The 23,534-nt window shown below is 50.6% G+C and overlaps 1 protein-coding gene across 2 annotated transcripts; it reads right to left on the bottom strand.

Annotated features, from left to right (window-relative positions):
• Window positions 1-32: 32 nt before the first annotated feature.
• On the bottom strand, window positions 33-23,488 carry SYTL4 (synaptotagmin like 4). 2 transcript variants are annotated; one of them, XM_084638519.1, is made up of 17 exons: window positions 22,946-23,488; window positions 17,474-17,630; window positions 16,973-17,188; window positions 16,097-16,206; window positions 15,695-15,809; window positions 13,704-13,817; window positions 12,753-12,882; window positions 12,547-12,637; window positions 12,146-12,249; window positions 11,330-11,416; window positions 10,439-10,617; window positions 10,053-10,155; window positions 8,339-8,500; window positions 7,071-7,176; window positions 5,810-5,909; window positions 1,602-1,810; window positions 33-1,248 (listed from the first exon to the last, which is right to left on the bottom strand). In XM_084638519.1, the coding sequence occupies exons 2-17, from the start codon at window positions 17,581-17,583 to the stop codon at window positions 1,106-1,108; spliced, it is 2,079 nt and encodes a 692-aa protein (XP_084494645.1). In that variant the 5' UTR covers window positions 17,584-17,630; window positions 22,946-23,488; the 3' UTR covers window positions 33-1,105. The 2 variants fall into 2 exon arrangements, with proteins under 2 accessions (XP_084494645.1, XP_084494646.1); XM_084638520.1 differs by having other exon boundaries at window positions 17,474-17,622.
• Window positions 23,489-23,534: the final 46 nt, after the last annotated feature.

Genomic DNA, 23,534 nt, shown 5'->3' with positions numbered 1-23,534 from the left:
CTGTGAATGACTACAGTCCTGATACCACCAGCAACAGCAAGAAAACCTTTATTAAAACAGATAGTCCCTTGTGGTGAGCCTTGACACAGTAACCGAGCAGGAATCACAGTGCATCTGCCAGTACAAAGACTGCCCTCCCAGACAGTTGTTTGATGTGGATTTTAACTCATGCCGTAGAATTTGCTTTTCCTTTCCTCCAAGAGGGGCTGTTGCCCTCTTGTTGGCCACTATTTTGACCCCCACAATATTTTGTATTTTAAATGAATAAATCTGTGTAAGAGAGCTGGAGCAGGAGTGCTGGGAAGTTGGGAGGGCTTGGCAGGTGGGAGGGGAAGCTGCAACAGTAAGGACTACTATCTCCACCACAAATTCTGAACCACCCCCAGCATAAGGGGAAAACAGACCACCACCCCACCAGAGAAGTCCTGCAGCTCTGGCATGACTGATAGCATGTGGATGTTTGTTTCAAAGCCACTTCCCCCAGCTGAGATCGGCACAGAGCTCTCCTAGCTGCTTTCCCCTCTGCCAGTGACAAACACCTTTCCCTAATCAGGGCACAGTAACAGGCATGGGCTTGTTTCTTCCTTCCCCCACCAGCCCACGTCTCAACAGCACTGGGTATTCTCACATTCTACATACCAAATATTGATTGCTTATGCCCATGCAGCCTCTACATGTAGTTTGTAGTGTCTTATTCTATCTGCACCATCCCAGGAGGACAGAGGGAAGGGGAGACAAGAGTGGAAGCTGTAGGCAGGGCAATCAAACAAACTACATGGGAGAGGGAGAGGTGAAAACACTAAGAAAAACAAGTTTTAAAAGCACTTAGCCCCTACAAGGGGGGAGACCCTATGGAATTCAATTCCAGCCAAGTTAAGAGACAAAAACCCTATACATAAAATAAGCTGCTGCCAAGAACAGGCTGTTAGGCTGAGCCTGCTGAAGACACAATTAGCTTTATTACTACACAGGCGAAAGCCAGAGCCTGCTCCCACTCCAGTAGATCCTACATGCGGCCCTTGTTGGTGCCGTGGTTTTGGTTCGGTTGCCTCCGCCTGGTGCTGTCTTGCTAAAGCTGGTTTCAGGCCCAGCGCCCAGGCTATGGCTATGCTCTTGGCTTGGCCATGGTGGAGCGGAGCTGTAGTGTTCCTTCTGCCCAGGAGCCCGGGAACTGGCGCATCTTCTGCCACAGGCTCACCTCCTCTCCTGTGGAGTCCATCCAGTCAACCACCTGGTCCTTACTCATACCTGAGGGAAGTGGGGCAACAGAAGTGAGTTTCTGCAGTGCACAGCCCTGTTCCCAAGCCCTGGGCACACAAAAGCAGCTTCCAGCCACACAGAAGGGTGCTGGGAAATGGAGCAGCGGTAGGTAATGATGGGGACTGCTGGATGTGACGGGGAGCATGGTGCCCAAGGGATTTCATCCTTCCTATTAGGCATCCAGCTTCACTGGATGGGGAATAGGGTACTCCAGGCAAAGCTGGGATGGGATGGGGCGGGGAGAGAACTTGGGTGACCCAGCCCACCCATTACACTCTGCTACACCCCCCAGGAGAGCAGGGGCAGCCCCACCCAACAACTGAGACCAGGGAGCACCTCACCATTCCCAACTCCCAGCCTGACTCCTCCCAGGAAGTCATTGCTGGACAATGGTTCACGGTCCCAGACAGTCAGCTCCAGACAGATGTGCTGCAGGTCCTCTGGGCTGATGCCATTGTAGACAAAGGTGTGATTGTAGTGAGGATTCAGGGTCTTCTTCATCACAGGAGTCTTCCTCTTGGTGGCCTTGTTTCGGAGCGGCAGCAGGTAGCTGTGGGAGAGGCCCTTGTTAGCAACTCCCCCTCACAGTGCCCCCCTCTGACCTGAGCAGAGGAGAGACTGTGATGGCTCAAGAGACTGGGAATAGGCTAGGGGATCTCAGACAGTGGGCCCACCAAGGCAGGGATCAGCTCTTCTCTAGAGCTGTAGAGGACCCAAACAACTGGTCCCAATTGGGGTTGGGGTCCCAGACTACAGTAAATACACCCAGTGCCAAAGGGTCAGCTTTGGATTTGTCTAAGTAATTTGCATCCAGTCGTTCAGTGACCCTAGGGAAGAGGCTGTGTGATTTCAGTGCAGCTCCAACACATGGGGGTCAGTTCTGGAGTGTGAACATAAGAACAGCCATAATGGATCAGACCAATGGTCCATGTAGTACCGTATCCTGTCTTCCAACAGCAGCCAATGTCAGGTCCCCCAAGGGAATGAACAGAACAGGGCAATCATCAAGTGATCCAGCCACTGGGGTCCAGTCCCAGCATCTAGCAGTCAGAGACCTAACCATCTTGGTTAAGAGCCATTGATGGACCTCTCTTCTATGAATTTATCCAATTCTCTGTTTGAATCCAGTTATACTTTTGGCCTTCACATCTCCTGGCAACAAGTTCCACAGGTTAACTTCGTTGGGTGAAGAAGTGCTTCCTCATGTTTTAAACCTGCTATCTATTAATTTCATTGGGTGACCCTGGGTTCTCGTGTTATGAAAAAGCGTAAACAACACTTCCTTATTCACTTTCTCCACATCATTCATGATTTCATAGACCTCAATCATATCCCGCCCCTTAGTCACCTCTTTTCCAAACTGAACAGTCCGTCTTTTTACTCTTCCCTCACATGGTAGCTGTTCCATACCCCAATCATTTTTGTTGCCCATCTCTGTACCTTTTCCATTTCTAATGTATCTTTTTAGAGATGGGCTGACCAGAACTGCATGCAGTATTTCAGGTAGGAGCATTATATTTGGTCTTACCTATCCCTTTCCTATTGTTCCTAATATTGTTAGCTTTTTTTTTTTTTTTTTTTTTTTTTTTTTTGACTGCCACTGCACATTGAGCCGATGTTTTCAGAGAACTATCCAGAATGACTCCAACCTCACTTTCTTGAGTGGTCTTGAAATTAGCTGGTACCATCATTTTGTATATATAGTTGGGATGTTTTCTGACATACGTTACTTTGTCTTTATCAACAGTGAATTTCACCTACCATTCTCTTACCTTTTCACCCAGTTTTGCGAGATCTATTTGTAACTCTTCACAGTCTGCTTTGGACTAAACTAACTTGAATAATTTTGTATGGTTTGCAAACTTTGCCATCTCACTGTTTACCCCTTTTTCCAGCACTGGCCCAAGGACAGATCCCTGGAGGACCCAGCTATTTACCTCTTTCCATTCTGAAAACTGACCATTTATTCCTACTCTTTGTTTCCTGTATTTTAACCAGTTACTAGTCCATGAGAGGACCTTCCCTCTTACCCCATAATAGCTTACTTTGCTAAAGAGCCTTTGGTGAGGGATCTTGTCAAAGGCTTTCTGAAAGTCCAAGTACACTGGGTCCACTCGATCACCCTTGTACAGATGCTTGTTGACCCCCCTCAAAGAATGCTAATAGAGTGGCACAAATCTATTGCTAATAGATTTTACCGTGTTGACTCTTTCCCAACAAATTGTGTTCATTTATGTATCTAGTAAGTCTGTTCTTTACTGTGTTTTCAACCGATTTGCCCAATACTGAAGTGCGGCTTACCGGTCTGTAATTGCTAGGATGACTTCCAGTGGTGCTGGAGCTAGGGGTACTGCTGCACCCTCTACCTGGTTCCCCCCCACTAGAAAAATTGTTCCAGCACCCCTAATCAACTCTGGAGCCTTTTTTAAAAACTGGTGTCACATAAGCTATACTCCAGTCACCTAGTGCAGAACTGATTTAAGTGATTGGTTACATACCACACTTCTAGTAGCTCTGCAATTTCATATTTGAGTTCCTTCAGAACTCTGGGGTGAATACCATCTGGTCATAGTGACTTATTGCTGTTTAACATATCAATTTGTTCCAAAACCTCTTCTATTAACCCCTTGATGTGGGACAGTTCCTCAGATTTGTCACCTAAAAAGAATGGTCAGGTGTGGGAATATCCCTCATGTCCTCTTCAGTGAAGATCAATGGAAAGAATTCATTTTGCTTCCCCGCAATGACCTTGTCTTCCTTGAGTGTCCAGTGGCCCCACTGATTGTGTGGCAGGCTTCCTGCTTCTCATGAACTTATTTTTTGAGACTCTTCAAATTTTTTAGTGGCCTGACTAATTATACTTTTACACTTATTTTCCTCAGTAGGATTGGACTTCCAATTTTTAAAGGATGCCTTTGCCTCTGTCAGCTTCTTTTTTTGGTACTTTTACTATTCTTTTTAGTTTGCGGTATACATTTAATTAGAGCCTCTATTTTGGTGTTTTTAAAAGTTTCCATGCAGGTATTTCACTCTTTTGACTGTTGCTTTTAATTGCTGTTTAACGAGCTTCCTGATTTCTGTGTAGTTCCCCTTTCTTAAATTAAATGCTAATGTGATGGGCTTTATGGTATTTCCCCCCACCACATACACGGATGTTAAATTTATATTGTTCCACTATATTCACCTCTTGGACCAGATCCTGTGCTCCACTGAGGACTAAATCAAGAATTGCCTCTCCCCTTGTGACTTCCAGAACTAGCTGCTCCAAGAAGCAGTCATTAATCGTGGCTAGACACTTTATCACTGCATCCCCTCCTCAGGTGACATGTTCCCAATCAATAGGGGGATAGCTGAAATCCCCCATTATTATTAAGCTATTTATTTTTAGTCTCTAATCTCCCTAAGCATTTCACATTCTGGTCAAGGGGTCGGTAGTATATTCCTACTATTATATTCTTATTCAAGCATGGAATTTCTATCGCTAGACATTCTATGATACACAGTTTGACTCACTTAAGAATTTTACTATGCAGCAGAACCCCATTTATTCAACGCTCCATTATCTGCCTCTGTTTTAAATGAACCACCAACACACAGATCCAAAAGCAGGCGATCTCTTCTGTGGCTGCTAGATGGTGCAGCAGCCTTGCACTTTCCTATTCTCTGCATTATCCAAATTTTCGATCATCCGATCTGGCCTCAGTCCCAATTAGATCAGATCAACAGGATTCTGCTGTATTTGACTCTACACTTTCTTTTGCACATTGTGCCACTCCCCAACCAGCACAACATTCTGTCATTTCTATATATTTTGTACGCTGGTATTAGAGTCCCAGTGATGGTCATCATTCCACCAAGATTGTGATATTATATCAATAGCTTCATTTAAATACCAGGCGCGCGCCAGTTCACCCATCTTAGCACTGAGACTTCTAGCACTTATAGAATTTGTCAGTTTTTAGTTGTCTGCCTGCACGTGATGTAATTGAATGGGACTGTCTCTCTTCAGTTCCTGCCTGCATTTCATCAACTTCCACCCTCTCCTCTTTACTACATATGGAGAATCCCCATTAATAGCTCCTCCCTCCTCGAGAAGTCTGTGTGGTTATATTGGCTTGTGACTTCCATCCAAGCCCATGAGCTGGAACTCGCCGCTGCCTCTTCTAGAGGACCCCTCTGTGTCCAGGCACTGGGAGGCAGCTTGTGGACCATGCTGTGCTTCTCTTGGCGACAAACCAGATTTCAGCTGAGTTGTGGATGCTCAGCACTTCTGAAGTACGTAGGGCTGAGCTGCTCCAGACCCCTCCCATCAGCATTTAAGATCTTTCACCACAACAGGAGCACAAGCTCATCAGCATAAACACACCACCCCCAACGCCCATCTCAACAACAGGCAGCTGGGAGAGGGTTGGGGACAGAGAGGCCCATTCATTCCCAGGCCCCTGGGTCACTCCACTGCAAAGCATAATCCAGGGCCATTGTAGTGGGGAGGGCTGTTCTGTAGGTGCCATCCATCTCCCCTGAAACTGGCATGTTCCGACACACTCACCCCTTGACAAAGCTGTCAGAGGTCCCTCCAGATTTGGCAGCTATGAGGTTCTTGGCCTCTTTGATCCAGACCTGGAGTTCGCCTCCTTCCTCCCGTTTGCCTGGAAGAGAAAGTCTGAATCATACACGTTTTCAGCCACAGCTTTTCTCCAATCATGGGATGCGACCCCTCTTTGCATCCCTCCACTGGCATCAAACATAAGCCATTTGTCTTCGCTTGCAAGGCTTCACCATCAAGCTTTCATTCGCTATCGAGCCATCAGTCCTCACCTGCAGCTGGCCCATGCTGCCAGCTTCCATCGCCCACTTGTTAAATCTGCAGACAAGCCCTTAAGTGCATTCTCCCACGCTGCCCCTCCTGCTTGGGAGGTGCTCTCTAAACATCTGTAAAGCTACTTCATTGTCCTCCTTCAAAACCTATCTTAAAACTTTCCTTTGCTGTGATGCCTACAGAAAACCTGACACCATTTAGGCTACTAGTGTGCAAGGACCACTGGCTATTATGTTGACTCCTTGTACTCCAGCTATCTGTATCCATCTATTGTCCTTTGTCTTATACTTACATTGTCAACTCCTTGGGGCAGGGAGGGTTTGTGTTGTGCATTTGTACAGCACCTAGCACAATGCAGGCCTGGTCCACAACTGGGGCTTCTAGGCACCAAGGTAATACAAATAAAAAACTGTTGGCTCACTGAATCTCAGAGAGGCTGGCCCACAGACATCCTCATCTTTAGAGCTACAGGTCCCAGCATGCTGTGTTCTATTTGCCCTATCATGCTGTGTTCTGAATTGCCTGGCCCGATCCATGCTGGGTTCTGGATCTTGAGAGAACTGTCCCACAACATAAGACAAGGGCAGCTGATCTGCTCCAGAAGCAAACTGGATGCAGATTGCCAATGCAGCTCTCTGCTTGGAAGAGTTCCAGGAACACTGCTCTAGCTTGCCTCAAAGCTTTACTGCAATAGAAGCCCATTCCCATTCAAGCTGAATCTGCATAGAAGAAAAGAGCAGCTAGTAGCACTGTTGAAATAACCATGGATCAGAGCCACATTTCAGAGCTGAAGGTTAAAATATTACAGCTGCTTGGTCCATTAATGGATTAGCTTCCTCCCGAAAACATGACAAGCAGTTCCTGTTCCCGGATGAGCTCTGGATGTTTGGAGACTGGGATTACATACTGGGCGCCAGTGTGGGTTAGCATCTGGGTCGGTTTTCACATATTACTTTATGAGCTGAGGTTCTGCAGCAGCTCAGACACTCACCCTTTTTCCCATTACCCGCCCCTGGGTGTTTGGAAGATGGGATGTACTTCATGGAAACCACCAACTCTCCTCTGTACTGCTGGGAGCCCGCAGAGTCAGCATCAGCCTGAAATTGGGTATCAGATTTTTAAGGCCACACTTACCTAGTAAATCTTAAATTATTACCACTGCAGTCTTGTCTATACATGAACATGCCACAGTTCAAAGAGTCTGTTCTTTTAAAAACCAGTTTAGTTAAACCAGCGCAGATGTGTGTGGACTCAATATGATTTTTACCAGATTGATCATAAAGACAGACATCTAGCCGGTGCAAACCCCACAGAGACACTTCTTTTGTTTAACTATAGATAGGTTCCTTATAACGATAACCAGTGCAAGCTGGTGTGTAGACAAGGCCTTACTGAAGGTGTTGCCACTCAGACAAACATTCTCAGGGTGGGGCTCTCCCAAAGATCCCAGAGATCAAGGAGAATCAGACTTGTGCAGAATCCCAGACAGCTGGAAGCTCAGACCCCTCTGCTGCTTGTGCAATCATGAGTTTGCCATGACGACAGCTGTTGCACAGTGCCTTACTAATGGCACTCACTGGCCTGCAACAGGATTTGGATCGGGTCCTCAGAGGTCCATGGGAGAAAACATCAGTCTCAGAGCTTCCCAGCAGGAGAGAGGACGCCAGAGTGTTGGCACCCTGCAGTGGCAGGAATCCACACCACCTTCTGAACGTTCGTGGACTCCCCTGTTGTCACATAAGACAGGTGTACTACGCAGACCCAAAAAGCCAGACTCAGTCAGAAGGATTTTATATGACTATGGACATACTGACTGACTTGTTCAATAAGTCCAGATCTCTGAAGGTTTATGTGGCAAGTGTCTCACTTTATAAAATAACCAGGGTGTCCATCACCCTCATAGGAAGCAGACTGCCTGCTAACATTCACGTCTGTATACAGACTGATGGCCCAGGGTGCTAAGATCCCCTGAGTACGTAGTCGGACGGCTAGCTCATACGGCTGTCTGTGTCACTCCAGCTACACTGCTTTTTCTCGAGCGCTCTCTCGAGTGGAACTAGCACATGTACATCTATGCAAGCTGGACACCACCCCCAGTGAAGGATCTGTGTCATTATGTTAGAGGAAAGAGAGCATCTCCCACAATAAAAGGCACTGGTCGGGGGAACTTCACATCTGCTCCAGAGCCACTTTCCTTACTGGGAGGAGCTGTGGTAGATTCCTGGGGTAAGTCAGATGCAAGAGCTACAGGGACCATACCTTGCCATGCAGGGGGACACGCTCTTCCAGTTGGCTCTCAAAATTCCAGGAATCCATCGGGATCTCCACCTCCCCCAAGAAGGTGTTTCGGCCAAAGCGATCGTGGTGCCAGACTGAGAACTGCAAGGTTCTTGTGAGCAGGAGGGACTTGCTGATCTCGTACTGTGAAGAGACAGGACCACAGAGCCAGATAAGTCAGTGGTGGCTTCCCAGAGCAGCTAGGACCATATCTGAAGCTTTCACTGTGAGGAGGTGATGCCCCTCGGCACTCCTAGGAAGACTGAAGTCTTCCCACCTTCTCCTGAGAGCCTAACTGGTGTGTTTGACTATTGTCACATACTCCTTGTCTCTTCAGGGTTTCACCCACTGTGAGGAAGGTACCAGGCAATGGCTGCCCAGCTGCACTCCAGAAGTCTAGCCACACAGAGGAGGCATGTACTCTGGGTCCACAGCAGGGACTCCAAAAGCTGCCCATAGAAAAGGGAGGGCAGATTCTGGGAAGCAGCCATAGGAGCTTAGAGGATTTTTATACCGAGGCTCAAGTTTTCAGTAAGTCTCCAATATGTAGGACTAAGGTACGTGCACACATGCAAGTGGGCTGGACATCTCACTACCTGCTTTGCCCAGGCAGCTTCAGGTATGTACAATTGCTGTGTGACCAATCTAAGACCCACGGAGGAGCTGGGCCTGCACACACCCATTCTAGGAACTCTCTGCACTGGGCAGCCCTGGCCTCCTGGGGAAGTGGGAAGCACCTTCAGGGTAGAGCTCTGGAAGCTGGAGAGCAAAGAGCTCTGCTCAGTCTGTCTCTGAGCACAGGCCTGGCCTCAGGCAGGCACAGTGGAATTGCTCACAGATTTGGGGATGAAGGTTACTGAAACAGGAGGGTTCAGAAACCACTGGAGCATTCTGGATTCCAAAGCTTTAATTGCCACCCTCCGTCCTTTGTGCTCCCTGCTTTTACAACAGGGGAGGGGCGCTGCCCCCGGGATTTACTCATATGGCCGCAGCATGAACTCTGCAGCGGAAGCCAGTAAGTGAAGCATGCATCCGGCAGCATTCCCCCTGCTGGATCCATACGGCTTGGATTTAGCTGGCTCCCTGCTCGAGTGACTGTACTGCCTTCTGTTGACATCGCTGTGGCCAGGAGGGGCCACAGAAAGCAACGCTGCGCTCTGAACAGGGCAACGCCCACCCTCCGGTGATGGCAGCAGGATGCTAGGCGAAGCAAGCAGAGCAGGAGAGCGATGTGTCTGCAGGGAGGTCATGGCATCCCGAGACACAGTTCAGGGCTTTAGCTATGCCTGGCCCAGTCACCATGGCAACAGGGCTGCAAAAAAAAAAATGCAGTGACATCAGCAAGACAGCCCTGCACAGAGACGCTGTCAGTTATCCTGGCCCCTGTCCCAGTGCCTGGAGCCTCCGGGAGGCACTGCACCCGCCTGCAGGATTTTCAGAGCTCTGACTCTGGTCTACAGGGGAGATCAGCGTCCCTCTCCCTCCCGGCAGCCCCAGCCAAGGTGCAAGGAGGAAGGGGCTGTTTTCACTCCACCAGTGAAGCATAAGGATGACGGAAGGGGGCGTCTGGTGGTGAAGCCTCCCTGCCCTAGGTCTTATGATTTGGGTCAAGCATCTGCCTCCCCAACTGAGCTTGTGACAGAGCTCTCTCTGGGGTGGGCTGGAGATGGCCAATAACCCCTGCCTCACGGGTCACCTTCAGCAGCTCATTGTACAGCGGGTTGACACTGTTGCGTTTGATGGTTGTCTTGCGTTTGCCTTGCCGAGATTTATCAGGCAGGAGGTAGGTCTTCACATATCTGGAGGAGGCAAGCAGGCAGCGTCACTCATTTCACAAGCGTCTCCCCAGACCGAGCACAGACTCCTGCTCTCTGCTCCGTCCCCCACCACACCTCCGTTCCTGGATGGTAGCTGCCCATCTCAGACTCCTAGCACAGGAGCTTTCCTAATCAGTATGCCAGCACCTAGCACAGGACAAGTCCAGCCCCCCCTCAGTAAGGTCAGCACCCGTGGCAGGCAGCCCCCCATTCGCCCAGCCCCATGCCAATATCCCATGCCAGAGACAACTTGCTCGGCACTCACGGGTTGGAGCGCTTCTTGGCCTCATCGGCATAGGCCAGCTGGCGACACTCCTTCACGTGGATGAACAGGGTCTGAGTCTTGTGCTCGTAGCTCAGAGAGAAGGCGATCTCTCCCGTGACAAAGACGCTGCCGAAGTCACCAGCCTCGCTGTAAATGCTGACCATGCTCCCCAGTGTGCTCTGAAACACACGGTCCTGGTAAGATTTATGCCCCAATTGTGCACAGAGAACTAGCATATCTCCACTTCCTCCCCCCATATCTTCCCTCCTGACCACTGGACTGGAGTCCCCTTTCCCGAACCAGTTTGCCGTGGTAAGTACTCAGCACCTTTCACCCAAGGACCCAAAAGCCTCACACCCCCTTACGAGATCTATCAGAGAGAGAAGCTCAAGCTGCAAGTCCAAGACAGAGCTCGGCACAGTATCTAGCTCTGCTAACCCTGTGCTGCCTTCCTGCTTCCTAACCCCAATCCTCACTCAAGCATTTCTTCCTGCACGCCCAAGGGCGGGGGTGGTGGTGGTGTGAGTAGCAGCAGAGCCAGAGGGGGGATCTGATAGCAGCCTTCAACTACCTGAAGGGGGGTTCCAAAGAGGGTGGAGCTCGGCTGTTCTTAGTGGTGGCAGATGACAGAACAAGGAGCAATAGTCTCAAGTTGCAGTGCGGGAGGTCTAGGTTGGATATTAGGAAACACTATTTCACTAGGAGGGTAGTGAAGCACTGAGATGGGTTACCTAGGGAGGTGGTGAAATCTCCATCCTTAAAGGTTTTTAAGGCCCGGCTTGACAAAGCCCTGGCTGGGATGAATTAGTTGGTGTTGGTCCTGCTTTGAGCAGGGGGTTGGACGAGATGACCTCCTGAGGTCTCTTCCAACCCTGATATTCTATGACTCACCGAAGAGGTCCCGCTGTACATGCTGCTTCTGGCTGTCCTCCGGCGATGGATCTCCACCAGGTTGTCAATGTCTTCCTCCTCCTCATCCTGCAACGAGGGATATAGCCATCCATACAGGCCAGAAAACCAAGGCAGCTAGACGCTCTAGCAGCAACCCTGCCAGGGAAGCAGCCCCAGCCACTTCTGGTACACCTACACAGCAGTGAGTCCCAGAGCCTGGGTCAATTGACTCAGGCTCCCATTGCAGGGCTAAAGATAGCCATGTAGACATTTGGGCTCAGTCTGGTGAAACCCAGCAAGTGAGGAGGGTCTGAGCACCCAGGCTCTGGACCAACCCCCAACATCTACATGGCCATCTGTAGCCCCACAGTGCAAGCCCAAGTCAGTTAACCAAGGCTCTGAGATTTGCTGCTGCGGGGGGTGATTTTCTGTGAAGACATACCCAAAGGCTCCTTGCCCAACACCCGCTTCCTTCAGGTGTACTCGCCTTGGACTGGGGGAAGATGCCCTGAGCAGGCAGGCCAGCACAGAGGAGAGCAGTGACCTGACTAAGTTCCTCCCCCAGAGCCACGGAGAGCTCATTCAGACAAGATGAGAGGCTATCGCTGGAGACCCGCAAAATGTGCAATGGGGTCTGCGCTTCCTTGGGAGTTTAGCTAACAGCATGGTAGCCTGCAGCTGAACTGAAATGGAAGGAGGCTGGGTGGGGAGCAACTCCCCTTCAATCCCATGGGCCTCAGAGAAAGGCGGGGTGAAGGAGAAGCATCCCTATGTTAAGCAAACAAGTTGATTCAATGCAGCTCGATAGGCTCTCACCACTTCAGTGTTGAGACCTGGAACCGACTTGCTTCTGTCTCCCATGGAGCCGCTTTCACTTCCTAGCTCCTCCGGGCGCAGATCAATCACTGACTTTGTGTAGTCTGTGTCAGAGACAGGAAGGTGAGATGCCTCCAATCCCAGCCGTTACTGCAGTGCTAGCAAGCTGTTACGGGTGTATCTAGCTCTCACTCATCCACTGGTCAAGGTGTGTTACGGAAGTGGGTAAACATCGCTATTCCCCTTTTGAGGGTGGAGGAACTGAGGTGGGGTGAAGTGACTTGCCCAAGGTTGCCCAACAGGTCAGCAGCAGAGGCAGGAACAGAACCAAGGTATCCAGACTCAGCCCTGCGCTTTGTTTCCCAGAGCACAGCTGCCAGGGTCCCCAGAGGGCGACTCACCTGCAGGCCTCAGGGTCCTCCGGGGATTCTTCTTGAATATGGTTTCATTCTCATCTGCGGACACTGCACCGTGGCTCCCCACACGAGCCTCCTTTGAAGGGAAAGCAGACCGTTCAGAGAGGGGGAACTAGACTGTGTAACCCCCAACCCCAGAGCCCACACGGCAGGAGAACCCGATCACTGCAGCGGTGGTAGTGGATACATACACTTTCTGAGCTGGAGGGAGTAGTGTCTCCAGAGTGGGTGGGGATGGGGAGGGTTGATACATTGGAGCCCACGGGACCATGCCTTCGCTTCCCCTCTTGAAAAGTGACAGTTTTATCCAGGGAATTTCTCCTGCAGACAGTAGAGGAAAAAGTCAGACTTGCTCTGTATCCCTCCAGTATGAGAGCTCTTTGATTGGGGGGGCCGGGCAGGTGGTTGCTAGGCAGTCTCCCTGAGTTAGCTTATCTGACAGCCAATATCTTGACTCTCTCAACAAGCACCGAAACAGCCTTCTGAGTGAGATTAGAGTGTCACAGTCTACCAGCACCATGTGCTAAAGGAATGAGCAGGGGAAGACAGGGGGGAATCCTGCCTACCCAGTGTAAGATTTAAAGACAGTAAAAAAACCTTTTCCCCCAAATACTGCATTCTTATGCAGTTGCTACTCTGCCTGTCCTCTGCATCACAGCCAGCTCGGAGTTACCTACTGTTTAGGCTGCATCAGCACTGCTCCCAGTTCTTCTCATGGCTCCAGGCCTCCTGTGTGTATCAGGACTGTACAGGCAGCTGGGCACCAGCCTGTTCAGCACATGGATCGGAGCAGCCATGGGCTCAAAAGGGGCCAGGGCTTGGGAGACAGCTGTAGCTGTTGGAAGGAGAGGGGAGCAGCATCTGGAGCAGGTTAGGGCGCCATCTCCCCATTGGTGTCTCAGTTAAGCATTCCTGGGAAGTGGAGACGGGGTCCCAGCTCACCTTTGGAAGCATCCCTAAAGCGTGCCCTTTTCCTCCTACTCCAAATCTTTAAAGGACCCTCCCACCTGCCTTTTGAACCGTTTACTTAAGGCAGGGGGAGAGGGAGAGGCAGGGAGAAGACAGCAACACAGGAAGCGGGAAGAGCCAAGTATCTGACCGCTCCTGTTGACTGTTTTGGGGCACAGGAATCAGTCCCTAACCTGGAGCTGACACCTGTGCCAGTGGCGTTGGGTCTGTACCCATCCAGACTCATGTTCTCCATGGACTCGGTATCACTCTTCCCATCTCGGGGGTCCAAGGCTTCAGGAGGCATTCTGGGAAAAGAAATAGATCTGTCCCTATGGTAGGAAGGGCAGTTCCAGACTGCAGTGCAGGAGGCCCGACCCCTCCTGACAGACCGGGAGAACCAGGGTGTCAGCCACTCTGCTGTATGGCAATATGGGCCTTTGGGGCAACGGCCAGCACTTTGATTTTTGCCGCAGAGGGCCTAGAGGAAGATACCAGCCCCTGAACGCAGCTGTTTTATTTACAAGGGCAGGAGATGGGTTTAAGATAAGCAGAGCCACATGGTGGATTTGTAGGTCAATAAAAGAAGAGTTTGATCAGATTAGACCTGCATCAGAACACCTCCACATTGATCATGGGAGAGCTGGATTGGCTGGGAAACCTATTGAAGCTCTCTGGAAAACTCCACTGGAGGGTTGGGTTACACAATGGAAAATCCTCCTTATCTAACAGCATCAGGAAGGGGCCTGGAAAGGAGCATCAACAAGCTGAGGGAGCTTTAAAATGGCCTGATCTATTTTAGCTGTACTTGGTCTCTATAAGCCAGAGTGGCATTACCAGACAGCCACCATAATTTACATTTTCATGCCATCACCCACATGAGCCATTCTGGTGCCAGATATCAGTCGTTTTGGTGCCAGAAAGCATAATGGGTTGGGTTAACACCCATCTCCCATGGTTCCTCTTTTGGGACAAGAGATTCCGGCTCAGCACCCCGTGGCCAAGGGATGGTATCATTCCCACTGCAGGAGGACATTGTTGACCGTATGAAATGATACAAGAGGCAGAATATCACACAAAGCCCATGGGACACAAGCACAGCCAGCTGATCAAGTGCCAGTGACAAGCACCAAAGCATCCCACCAACAAGGGGAGGAGATCATGCTGGGGGCCTTCTGGCTGAAGGAACGGGGCAGCAGCGACAGCACCGGTTTAGCCCTTCTGCAATTCATGGCTCTTGGCCATTCTTACATCACATCTTGAAGTGATTTTCTAATATGCCCATCAGGCATAGTATCTGACCAAGTCTGTGTGAGAAAAATTGGAAGCTACAGACAGTCCTGGTCCTCTGCCCCAGGGCAAGGAGGGCAACTCAAGTCATCAAGTTTTAAGTGAGGAAGGGATCTTCCCCAATTTATTTGCCAAGGCCTAGAGAGCCACAGTCATCTGCTGTAGCATCCGACAGCAAGACTCAGTCTGTGCCAGGGGTTCTCAACCATTTTTTTGAGGTCCTCAGAGTGCAGCCACCAATTCTTGCTGGTGGCCACTCTGACAAACCTGTTTCTCTGTCCCTGCCTTCCACAGCCCTTCAGTGAGAGCCCACCCCGGGGAAGGTGGGTCGGGAACTCACCAGCTGCCTGCAGAGTTCCAGGCTCCCCATGCCCCAGCCTGGTAGGAGCAGAGGAGCTGCCTAAGGGAGTGCCCCAGGGACCAAACGCCGCAGCCACCTCCAGCACCATGCGCACTGACCTCATGCGTCTCCAGATGTGCTGCCCAGAGCCCCCCAAGGAAGTTACGCGGTGCAGGGCGCTGATCCCTGCTGGTGGCACCAGCGCATACACCAAGGCAGCGCATCTAATTGCCCCTGGTGCCACCTATTCAGGAGCAACAGCTGGGCACTGCAGGGAGGGGTCACTGCTTTGCCCCCACCCCAATCTCCACCCATGGTTTGGAGGCTGTCATGGCCGCATTTGAGAAACACTGGTCTATGCTCTCCGCAACTACCAGCCCTCTTCCCATAAGAGGGCATATCTTCTCAAAGCCCATTGCTCTGCCCAATGCACATGGATTTCAGGTCATTGCTTCCCTGAGAGATCTGAGGAGAATGCAGGGAAGGTGGGATCTAGTTCCCTCTCGCTGCGGAGGCTCCAACAGAGGACACCTGCAGAATGGACTTAAGGCTCACCTAGGCTCCTTCTGTCGCTCCTGGAGACTCTTCTGCTTTGCCACGGGTGAGTCTTTTGGATCGTTCGGCTGTGCCTGCTGGAGAAGGGTTTGCCCCACTGTTTCCCTTTTGTTGGCTGAAAGAAAATAAAAAATAATGCTAAGGCAACCAAGATGGCAGGAGAGCAGCCCAGCAGGGGCAGCCTGCAGAGACCTCAGGCATCTTATTTCCCCATCCAAGTGCTAACTCTGGCATCTCCATGAGCAAGAAAACAAGTGCCTCCATCTGACCTGGAGGCCCCCCTAGGGGTGAATTGGGCCCTGTGTCCATGGCCTCTCCGCATGGAGGCTGCCAACTAGGCTGCGTCCCAGAGGTGGTTTTCTGCGATAGGGCCCCTCCCACCCAGAGCTTGGCTGGTCCTACCTTGAGGTTTGCGCCGAAGGGACATTCTCACTATGTCGATTCCCAGCTTGTTTGCAAAGCGATTGACTCTTTGGTCATAGAACCAGTCACCGGTTGTCTTCTTCAACTCTCTGCAGGGGAAAGAGGCAGTGAGAGGCCATTCTCACCCTGTGTAAGGTCAGTGCTCTCTGCTTCCTTTACTCTACCACCCTGCAGGAGGAAACACTGTTGGAGCAATGTAGATGAGCATGGCAATTTTAGGACGCAGATGCATAGAAAGACAAGATCCCAGCCCTAAAGAGCTGACAGGCTAGCCCTGGGCATGCAGTCTCAAGAAGGCCTGCATACACTGTCAGCAAGGAACAGACATAGGATGCCTGGTGCACAGGCAGCAGGAAGCTCTCCCGGTGTGAGCAGCAGCAGGAGAGACGCTGCGAAGCTACAAGTGGGAGAGGGACAAGGGACACATGTAAGGCAGGAGAGGAGAGAGGGGTCTGTTTTTTCACCACCGAAAGCTTGCATACTGCCAGTTTGGTGCACAGAGAGAACGGGACGAGGGGCGTTGGAGGTGAAGACTCATAGCAGAAGTGCTTGGAACAGACTGGGAGGAAAGAAGAAAGGCTGGACTCCAAGGTAAGTGGAGAGTGGAACAGCTGCAGCAGGAGATAACCAGGACAACCACCAGCAGCAATGGAGAAGGACGGATGGGTTTTAGAGATGCCAGAGGAAGCTGTGAGGTCTTTGCAAGAGCCTTACTGTGTGTGGGAGCAGAGAAGAGAAGAGCAGAGCAGGATGGCATCCAGATTGCAAGCCTGGTGACAGGGAGGATGAGGAAGGCAGCCATGGTCTGTGCAGAGAGAGACACTCAGCCTGAACTCTCCTCAGGGAAACACTCACGCTTCCTTGGTGCAGACTTTGCAGCGCCAGGTGCTGTTGATGCTGTAGGAGCGGCAGTCCCGACACACCAGGTGGTTGCAGCCACGGCAGGTGTTGGCCTTGGGGCTCACCCGGCCCAAGCTCTGCTGGCACCGGGCACACGTCCTCTCGCTGTAGCGCTGGCTGCCGCGCTTGGCCCCTTTGCGCCGGATCTCCAGCAGCTCATTCTTCAGTCGCCTGTTCAGATGCAAAACCCATGAGCAGTGAAAACCCACACCAAGCCCTGAGTTGATGCTGCCTCTTAGAGCAAGTCAGGACAGGGCAGTGATGCCTGGGCAGCCACCACCATTTACCTCCCCATCAGGGAGGAACAGAGCACAATTCCAGCAAGGCAGCTAACTACAAGACCCATGTCCATCCCCACCCTGCCATTTACAGGCAAAACCCTACCGGCCATCAAGGAAGCAGATTGCAGTGGAAAACTTTGAAGGAAAAAAATCTCTCTCCCACCAAGGCTCTCACCTGACCCTTCTCTCCTCAGCCTTGCGGAGCTCTTCATCTCGCTGCAGGACTTGCAGGATCATATCCCTCTCCGCCTCTGACAGGAAAGACAGGTCCATAGCCTCCGACATGGTTTATCCCAGGAATTGCCTGCTTTTTCCTGAAAGCAGCTGGATTCCTCAGAGCCGGAGGCAAGTTAGCAAGTTAGTACAGTCAAGTGCAACGCTCTTGGGTTTTTCTAAGCCCCTGTGCATTTGCATGAAGCAATAACTCATTGATCCTCCAGGTGGCCATCAATTGCCCCTGTATCTACTCTGTGCCTCACTGTACTTTGTTGGTCCCACCTCACAGAAAGGCTGTGGAGAGTCCCTGCATTAGTCACTAAAGCATGATCAGCTTCATCCCTGCGCCCGGCTTAAGAGCATGCTGCCTCTGCTGCACTCATTACACACCCTGTTTAGAGAGAGTTCAATGTTTGGAAGCTCTTGGCTCCCTGGCCTGCACGTGGCCTTAATGAGCCTCCATGGGAACATCCAGTGGCTGAGTCATTCCACCAACACGCTCGGAGTTTCCTGCCTGCATCCAGCACTTGCAGACAGACCCAGCCTGGAAAGAGGTGGTGGTGAAGAGAACAAAAGGATGGATTGGAGTTCCGAGTTACAGCACTGTGCCTCCGCTGCTGACACAGGCCCAAGTGTCCAAGCACAGCAATGGCCTTCTGAGCTGCAGACCTCCCCAACCCCAAGGAAGCAGGGCTACTGCAAGAACCTTGGGAGCACAGGGTATAGGATCTGGCCTACGAGGCTCCCTCAGAGCCCAGAAGAGAGAGGAGAGCAAAAAGATTAGGCCCATCAGTAAGCTGCCATGAGCAGCTGCTTGTAGTATTTCTATAGAGCTTGGCCCATATCTAAGTCACTTCCTGTCCCAGCTCAGCCTATTGGGGAAAGGCACACCACAAAAAGAGTGCCAAGTGTCCCTCCCCATCTCAGGAACAGGCTCCTCAGGGCTCTGAAGCACAGAACAGCAAACATACGCTGCTATCAAGAGCAGCACTGCCCTAGCCTTGTTCACCCAGAGCCTTGCAAGTTCATTTCCTAGTCTGGACCGCGGCTTTCTCCAGGGATGCATTTTCCCCTACCGCCAGCAGGAAGTTCACACTCCCGCGATGCTGCCCCTGAATGACCATCCTATCTCCTAGATGACATCACACTCCATTGTTATGGCTACAGATGTGCTGTTACTTCCCAGAACAGTGGGAATCAGGGATTCCCTAGGAGCAGGAGGCCAGGACTCCCAGAAGGAGGTCGAGAGTCTCATTGAGTTCTAGCTCAAATGTGTTCGGGGTTTTTTTTTTTTTAAATACAAAAGAAAGCCAACCCGGGCCTTAGGATTTGCCTATGAATTAACTCAAGAGAGCACAGATCAAGACAGAGCAATATATTAACCCCTGTGCTATCTTCAAACTGAAGACACTAAGCAAAAATAAGTTGCACTATTGGAATTTACTGTACCCAGTGTGACAAACTTCTAAAACTTGTTTATATAGAGAAAAAACCTGCACCAAAGATCAACTCCGCATAAATAATCTCATCTTGTAAACCGCCTCTTTAGGATACTTAGGTTCCAGGTTTTGTTCGACCTTTAGTGAAAGAGCCACTTCTACTAAGCAACTCATCTTTGCTGGTTCCTTAGTCCCATTATCAGTCTATTTAAACAAGATTTTGTGTTTTTAAAAAAGGCACACCATTCCCATTGTGATGGGTGAAGTGTTAAAGACAAAAAGGCCAAGGGATTTGGCCCCAATGCTTTGTTTCTTCATAAAAAAAAAAGTATTTTCACAAGATTCTGAGATGACTAGAAATACCACCTGGAATGTTGAAAAAGCATCACCCTCTGGTTTAAAGTACTGTGCTAATCCATGTAAGAACTGGAAAATGAAACTAATCAGCAGATCATTGTTCAATCAGAATGACATGTAAAACCGTTAATATTAGATTTTTAGTAACCCAAGACGTCCTTTATTTAGGTTGTTAAGAAAGGTAACATATGAATTTTAAACTGCCCATGTTCCTTTAAATGGTCTTGTTCTACAAACATGCAAGAAGGTAGAATCTGGATTCCAAAGAAATGGAAAAAAGAGTAGCAATAAGAACAAAAGCAATGGGGAATATTAGTAGGCTGATTGAAATCACTTCCAGTACTTTATTCAGATCCTGTCTGAAACAGTTCCTCAGCCCCATGTCAAGGAGTGAGATGCATTTCTTACTTCATGACTTGCTGTAAGCTGGTTACAAGTCTTGTCTGGATACCACAGTAATTGGCACTTAGAAAGACCATCCAGGAGCAAGCAAAGTAATGACAGAGTCTCTCTGCCAGCACCCAGTTAACATGCTTATCTATGCCAATTCACTTCCTACTCTGTCACCATTATCAAGCCCTACCCAGAATATCTTCCTCAGACTCTTAGCCATAGAAATAGCTTTCTATTCCTAGCTCTCCCCATTCCTGGAGCTCCATGCTCCTGACACATTCCACGGAATCTTTATCAGCTGCAGGGATTTTAGCTAAGAAGCAGGATGCAGATTTGAGACCTCTCTAGAATCACATCTGTATTGGCCACTTCCACATTTTCTGTAGCATAATGTTTTGTGGAAGAAGGGCTCACTAGGACTGGGTGAACATCTGGAAGAGACAATATCCTCAACTATTCCACCGTCAGTAGGCTTTGGTGATGCCCTCATTTATTCTCTCCCCTTTTAACTCCACTGTAGCACTTTTCCTCACAAATGGGATCTGTTTAGATGGGTATCTGGAGTTCTAGGCCTGAAGAAGAAAATCAGCAGTGAGCAGCTTCTAAGGTAGTTGGAGCACCAATCGGGCTGAGAGAAGAATGGAAGTTGCTAAGATTCTGTTTGTTTAGAATTGGCTTTTCTAAATTGCCAGCCAAATGAATGCTTAGGCATCGTAAGGCAGGTCTGCAGAGGGACAAGCATCTTCCCTTTTAGTTCTGCATTCAGGAGTATCCATTTTGGACTCAATACTTAGAGGGACTGGACAGGTCTTTTCTCAGACTAACTTTTAAGTTCTCAGTCATGCATCCAGACAGATTAATGTTGAGACATTTCTTCTGAGAAGTTCGACAAGCTCTCTCTTTAGTGCAGCCACTCCTGAAGGGGCTTTTGTTCCTGTAGGTGCCACCTGAAAGCAGCCACTCCAGTACACTCATTTTGCGAGCCTCTACAACCCAGGGGTTAGAGCAGGGAAGGGTCACCACTTGAAGATGGAGTGTCCACACTCAGTCTAGGGGAAGGACCCAGGACAGTGGAGGCTGTTTGCAGATGCAAGAAATATTAGCCCAGGAACTACATGCAAAGAGATCAGCTCCACTTTGCTTCTCCCTGTGCAATGTCCTCTTGCACCCAAGTGACCATGAAAAGAAAGAATGAAGCTGAACAGGTTGAGTAAGCTCTTGTTTCTGACAGAGTGAACTGGCCTCCCAAGGGAGCCTCACCTTGCCATGTTTTCTCTGATCACTACACTTCCAACTCCCCCACCCCCCACCCCGGCTTTGCTCCTTTAGTGAAGTGGGGAGGGGCTGAGCACAAGGGAGCCAATCCTTCCCCAGGAACACTGCACCCTCCAGGACAGTGCCAGAGCAAGACTCAGACCCATAAGTACCCACTCACTTCCACCTCCAAAGAGCCAAGAGCCCTGCAATCCCAGGCCAGACTGGGAAGGCCACTGCTTTTTATTCTCTTGTAGAGAAACAGCCCTAGGGCTACATGCTGGCTTCCCTCCAACCCAGGAGGAAGCTAACCAAGTATGTGGCAGTGCCTGACTTCCTCAAGGTCTGGGACTGTCAGGCTTTCCTGTATGTGTAACTGCATAGGAAAGGCTGCCAACAGGCACCCTGCAAGAACCCTTCCTCACCTAGCTATCACCTACCTATATCTAAGAAGTGCATAAGCTCTGGACCAACTCTAGTTAAAACAGAGGGAGTGCATACCTCTTTAGATCACACCTTCTGCTAACCCGCTCTTAGAGTCCAGCTAGTGTAACGCAGTCTCATTTCCCAACATGTAACCCATATCCCTAAGAACATAAGAATAGACCATTGCTCTGACCCAGTATGGCCATGTAGCCCACAATCCTGTCTTCCAACAGCAGCCAATGCCAGATGCCTCAGAGGGAATGAAAAAAATAAGGCAATCAAGTGATCCATCCCATCATCCAGTCCCAGCTTCTAGCAATCAGAGGTTTAGGGCCACCCAGAGCATTGGGTTGTGCCCCTGGCCGTCTTGGCTAATAGCCATTGATGGACCTTTCATTTTTGAACCCAGTTATACTTTTGGCCTTCACAACATCCCCTGGCAAGGAGTTCCACAGGTTGACTTCCACAGTACTTCCTTTTGTTTTAAACCTGCTGCCTATTAATATCATTGGGTGACACCTGGTCCATGGGTGATGTGAAGGGATAAATAACACTTCCTTATTTACTTTCCCCACCCCAGTCATAATTTTATAGATCTCTCTCACATCCCTGCTTAGTTGTCCCAGTCTTCTTACTCTCTCCTCACATGGAAGCGGTTCCATCCTCCACCTTCGCCCCCCACCCCCACTATCTCTGGATTGGACCCCCAAATTAAAGCGGCCATGCCAAAGGTCAGAAGAAAGGAGTTAGCACAGAAAGCAACTGCAGGGTGTGAACCGAAGCTACCACCGCCTGCTCTAATTTAGACCTTCTCGCCACACAGTTACACCAACCACGCTCTCTCTCACATCTGTACATGTTAACAAATCCACATTGCATTTTCTTACACAGTCTGAAATTGGCCTGTCTCCAGCGTTCCACGCACACAGGAGCACCTCTGTAAATGGGAGAGAAAGTATTTGCAAGTGGATAAAGGCTTTAATTAGGAATGTGACTCACAGAGGAAGGTTAGCAGGATCTAACAAGCGGAGAAGGTGTCAACACAACAGTCCCATAGCTATTATTCCACATGAACACCAAGCAACGTCCAAGCGTATAAGAGAAATACGGCCTCTGCCTAGGTACTTATAAGTCCCCTTCCTTCATGACAGGGACAGCATGTGCACCTCACAGAAGCAAACGACTGCATCCTCCCACCACCCAGATGAAGCAGGGAACCGAGTTATCAGAGTCATGGCCCTTTCCTGTAGCAGGAAGCCTGGGACTGCTGTGCAAGGTACTAGAAGGCTCTTGAGCAGATCTGGAAACAAACTCTCCCTCCCCACCCAACACAAGCCGCAATCCTTCCTCTCCCGTCCTCACTGACCTGAGAGCTGGAGACTGAAGGCTCAGGAGTGGGAGCAGATTCCTGCCCAGCTTAAGCAGTGAACTGCCACAGAGTCAGCTTGACCCAGACACCGAACCCCTCATGCCCGCCACATGACAAACCCCAACCATGCACTACTATGCGGCACACCCCGCAATCTACCCACCACCGCACAGCAACCCCAGAGCTTGCTTACCCCACACGCTCCAGAACTGGCATCTACACTCTGCCTGGGCTGTCCCAGCTGTGCCGCTGGATAGGAAACACGTCTGTAATACGCCAGGCTCTGCTATCCGAAAGACAAACCTCTCCAGGAATGCCAGGAAGTCAGGATCACAACCAGCAGCCCGTCCCAGCGAGCGGGCCTGGGGCCAGCACCCCAAACAACACACAGCTCGGCGATGTCCGGGCTCCGCCACAAGGTCAGCGATCGCTCAGCCCTGGAAAGCCCCTGGCAAGGCAAGGAGAGAGTCAGGCCACGGCCAAAGCAGCAGCCCCTTTCCCGCAGCCCCTGAACACCAGCGCCCCAGCAATTCCCCGGTCACGCCGTCCGCCCCCCGGGCTGGGGGATGCCCCCGCTCCGGCACAGGGACCTGCCGGCACCCACGTGTCCCCGCTGCCCCCCAGGGCCGGCAGCGCCAGGACCGGGTGCTGGGGCCGGAGACAGGAGTGTCCAGGCCGCCCCCTGCCCGGCAGCGCAGCTCCTCGGGCTTCACCGTCCCGTAGCCCCGGCCCCAGGCCCGCCCGCAAGGACCTGCCTGCGGACCCCGCCCCGATGCGCCGCT

Source organism: Lepidochelys olivacea (assembly GCF_965140295.1).
Source record: "Lepidochelys olivacea isolate rLepOli2 genome assembly, chromosome: 9".
Lineage (NCBI taxonomy): Eukaryota > Metazoa > Chordata > Testudines > Cheloniidae > Lepidochelys > Lepidochelys olivacea.
The sequence above is the reverse complement of the archived record's forward strand: the minus strand, read 5'-3'. Positions and strand labels throughout refer to the sequence as shown.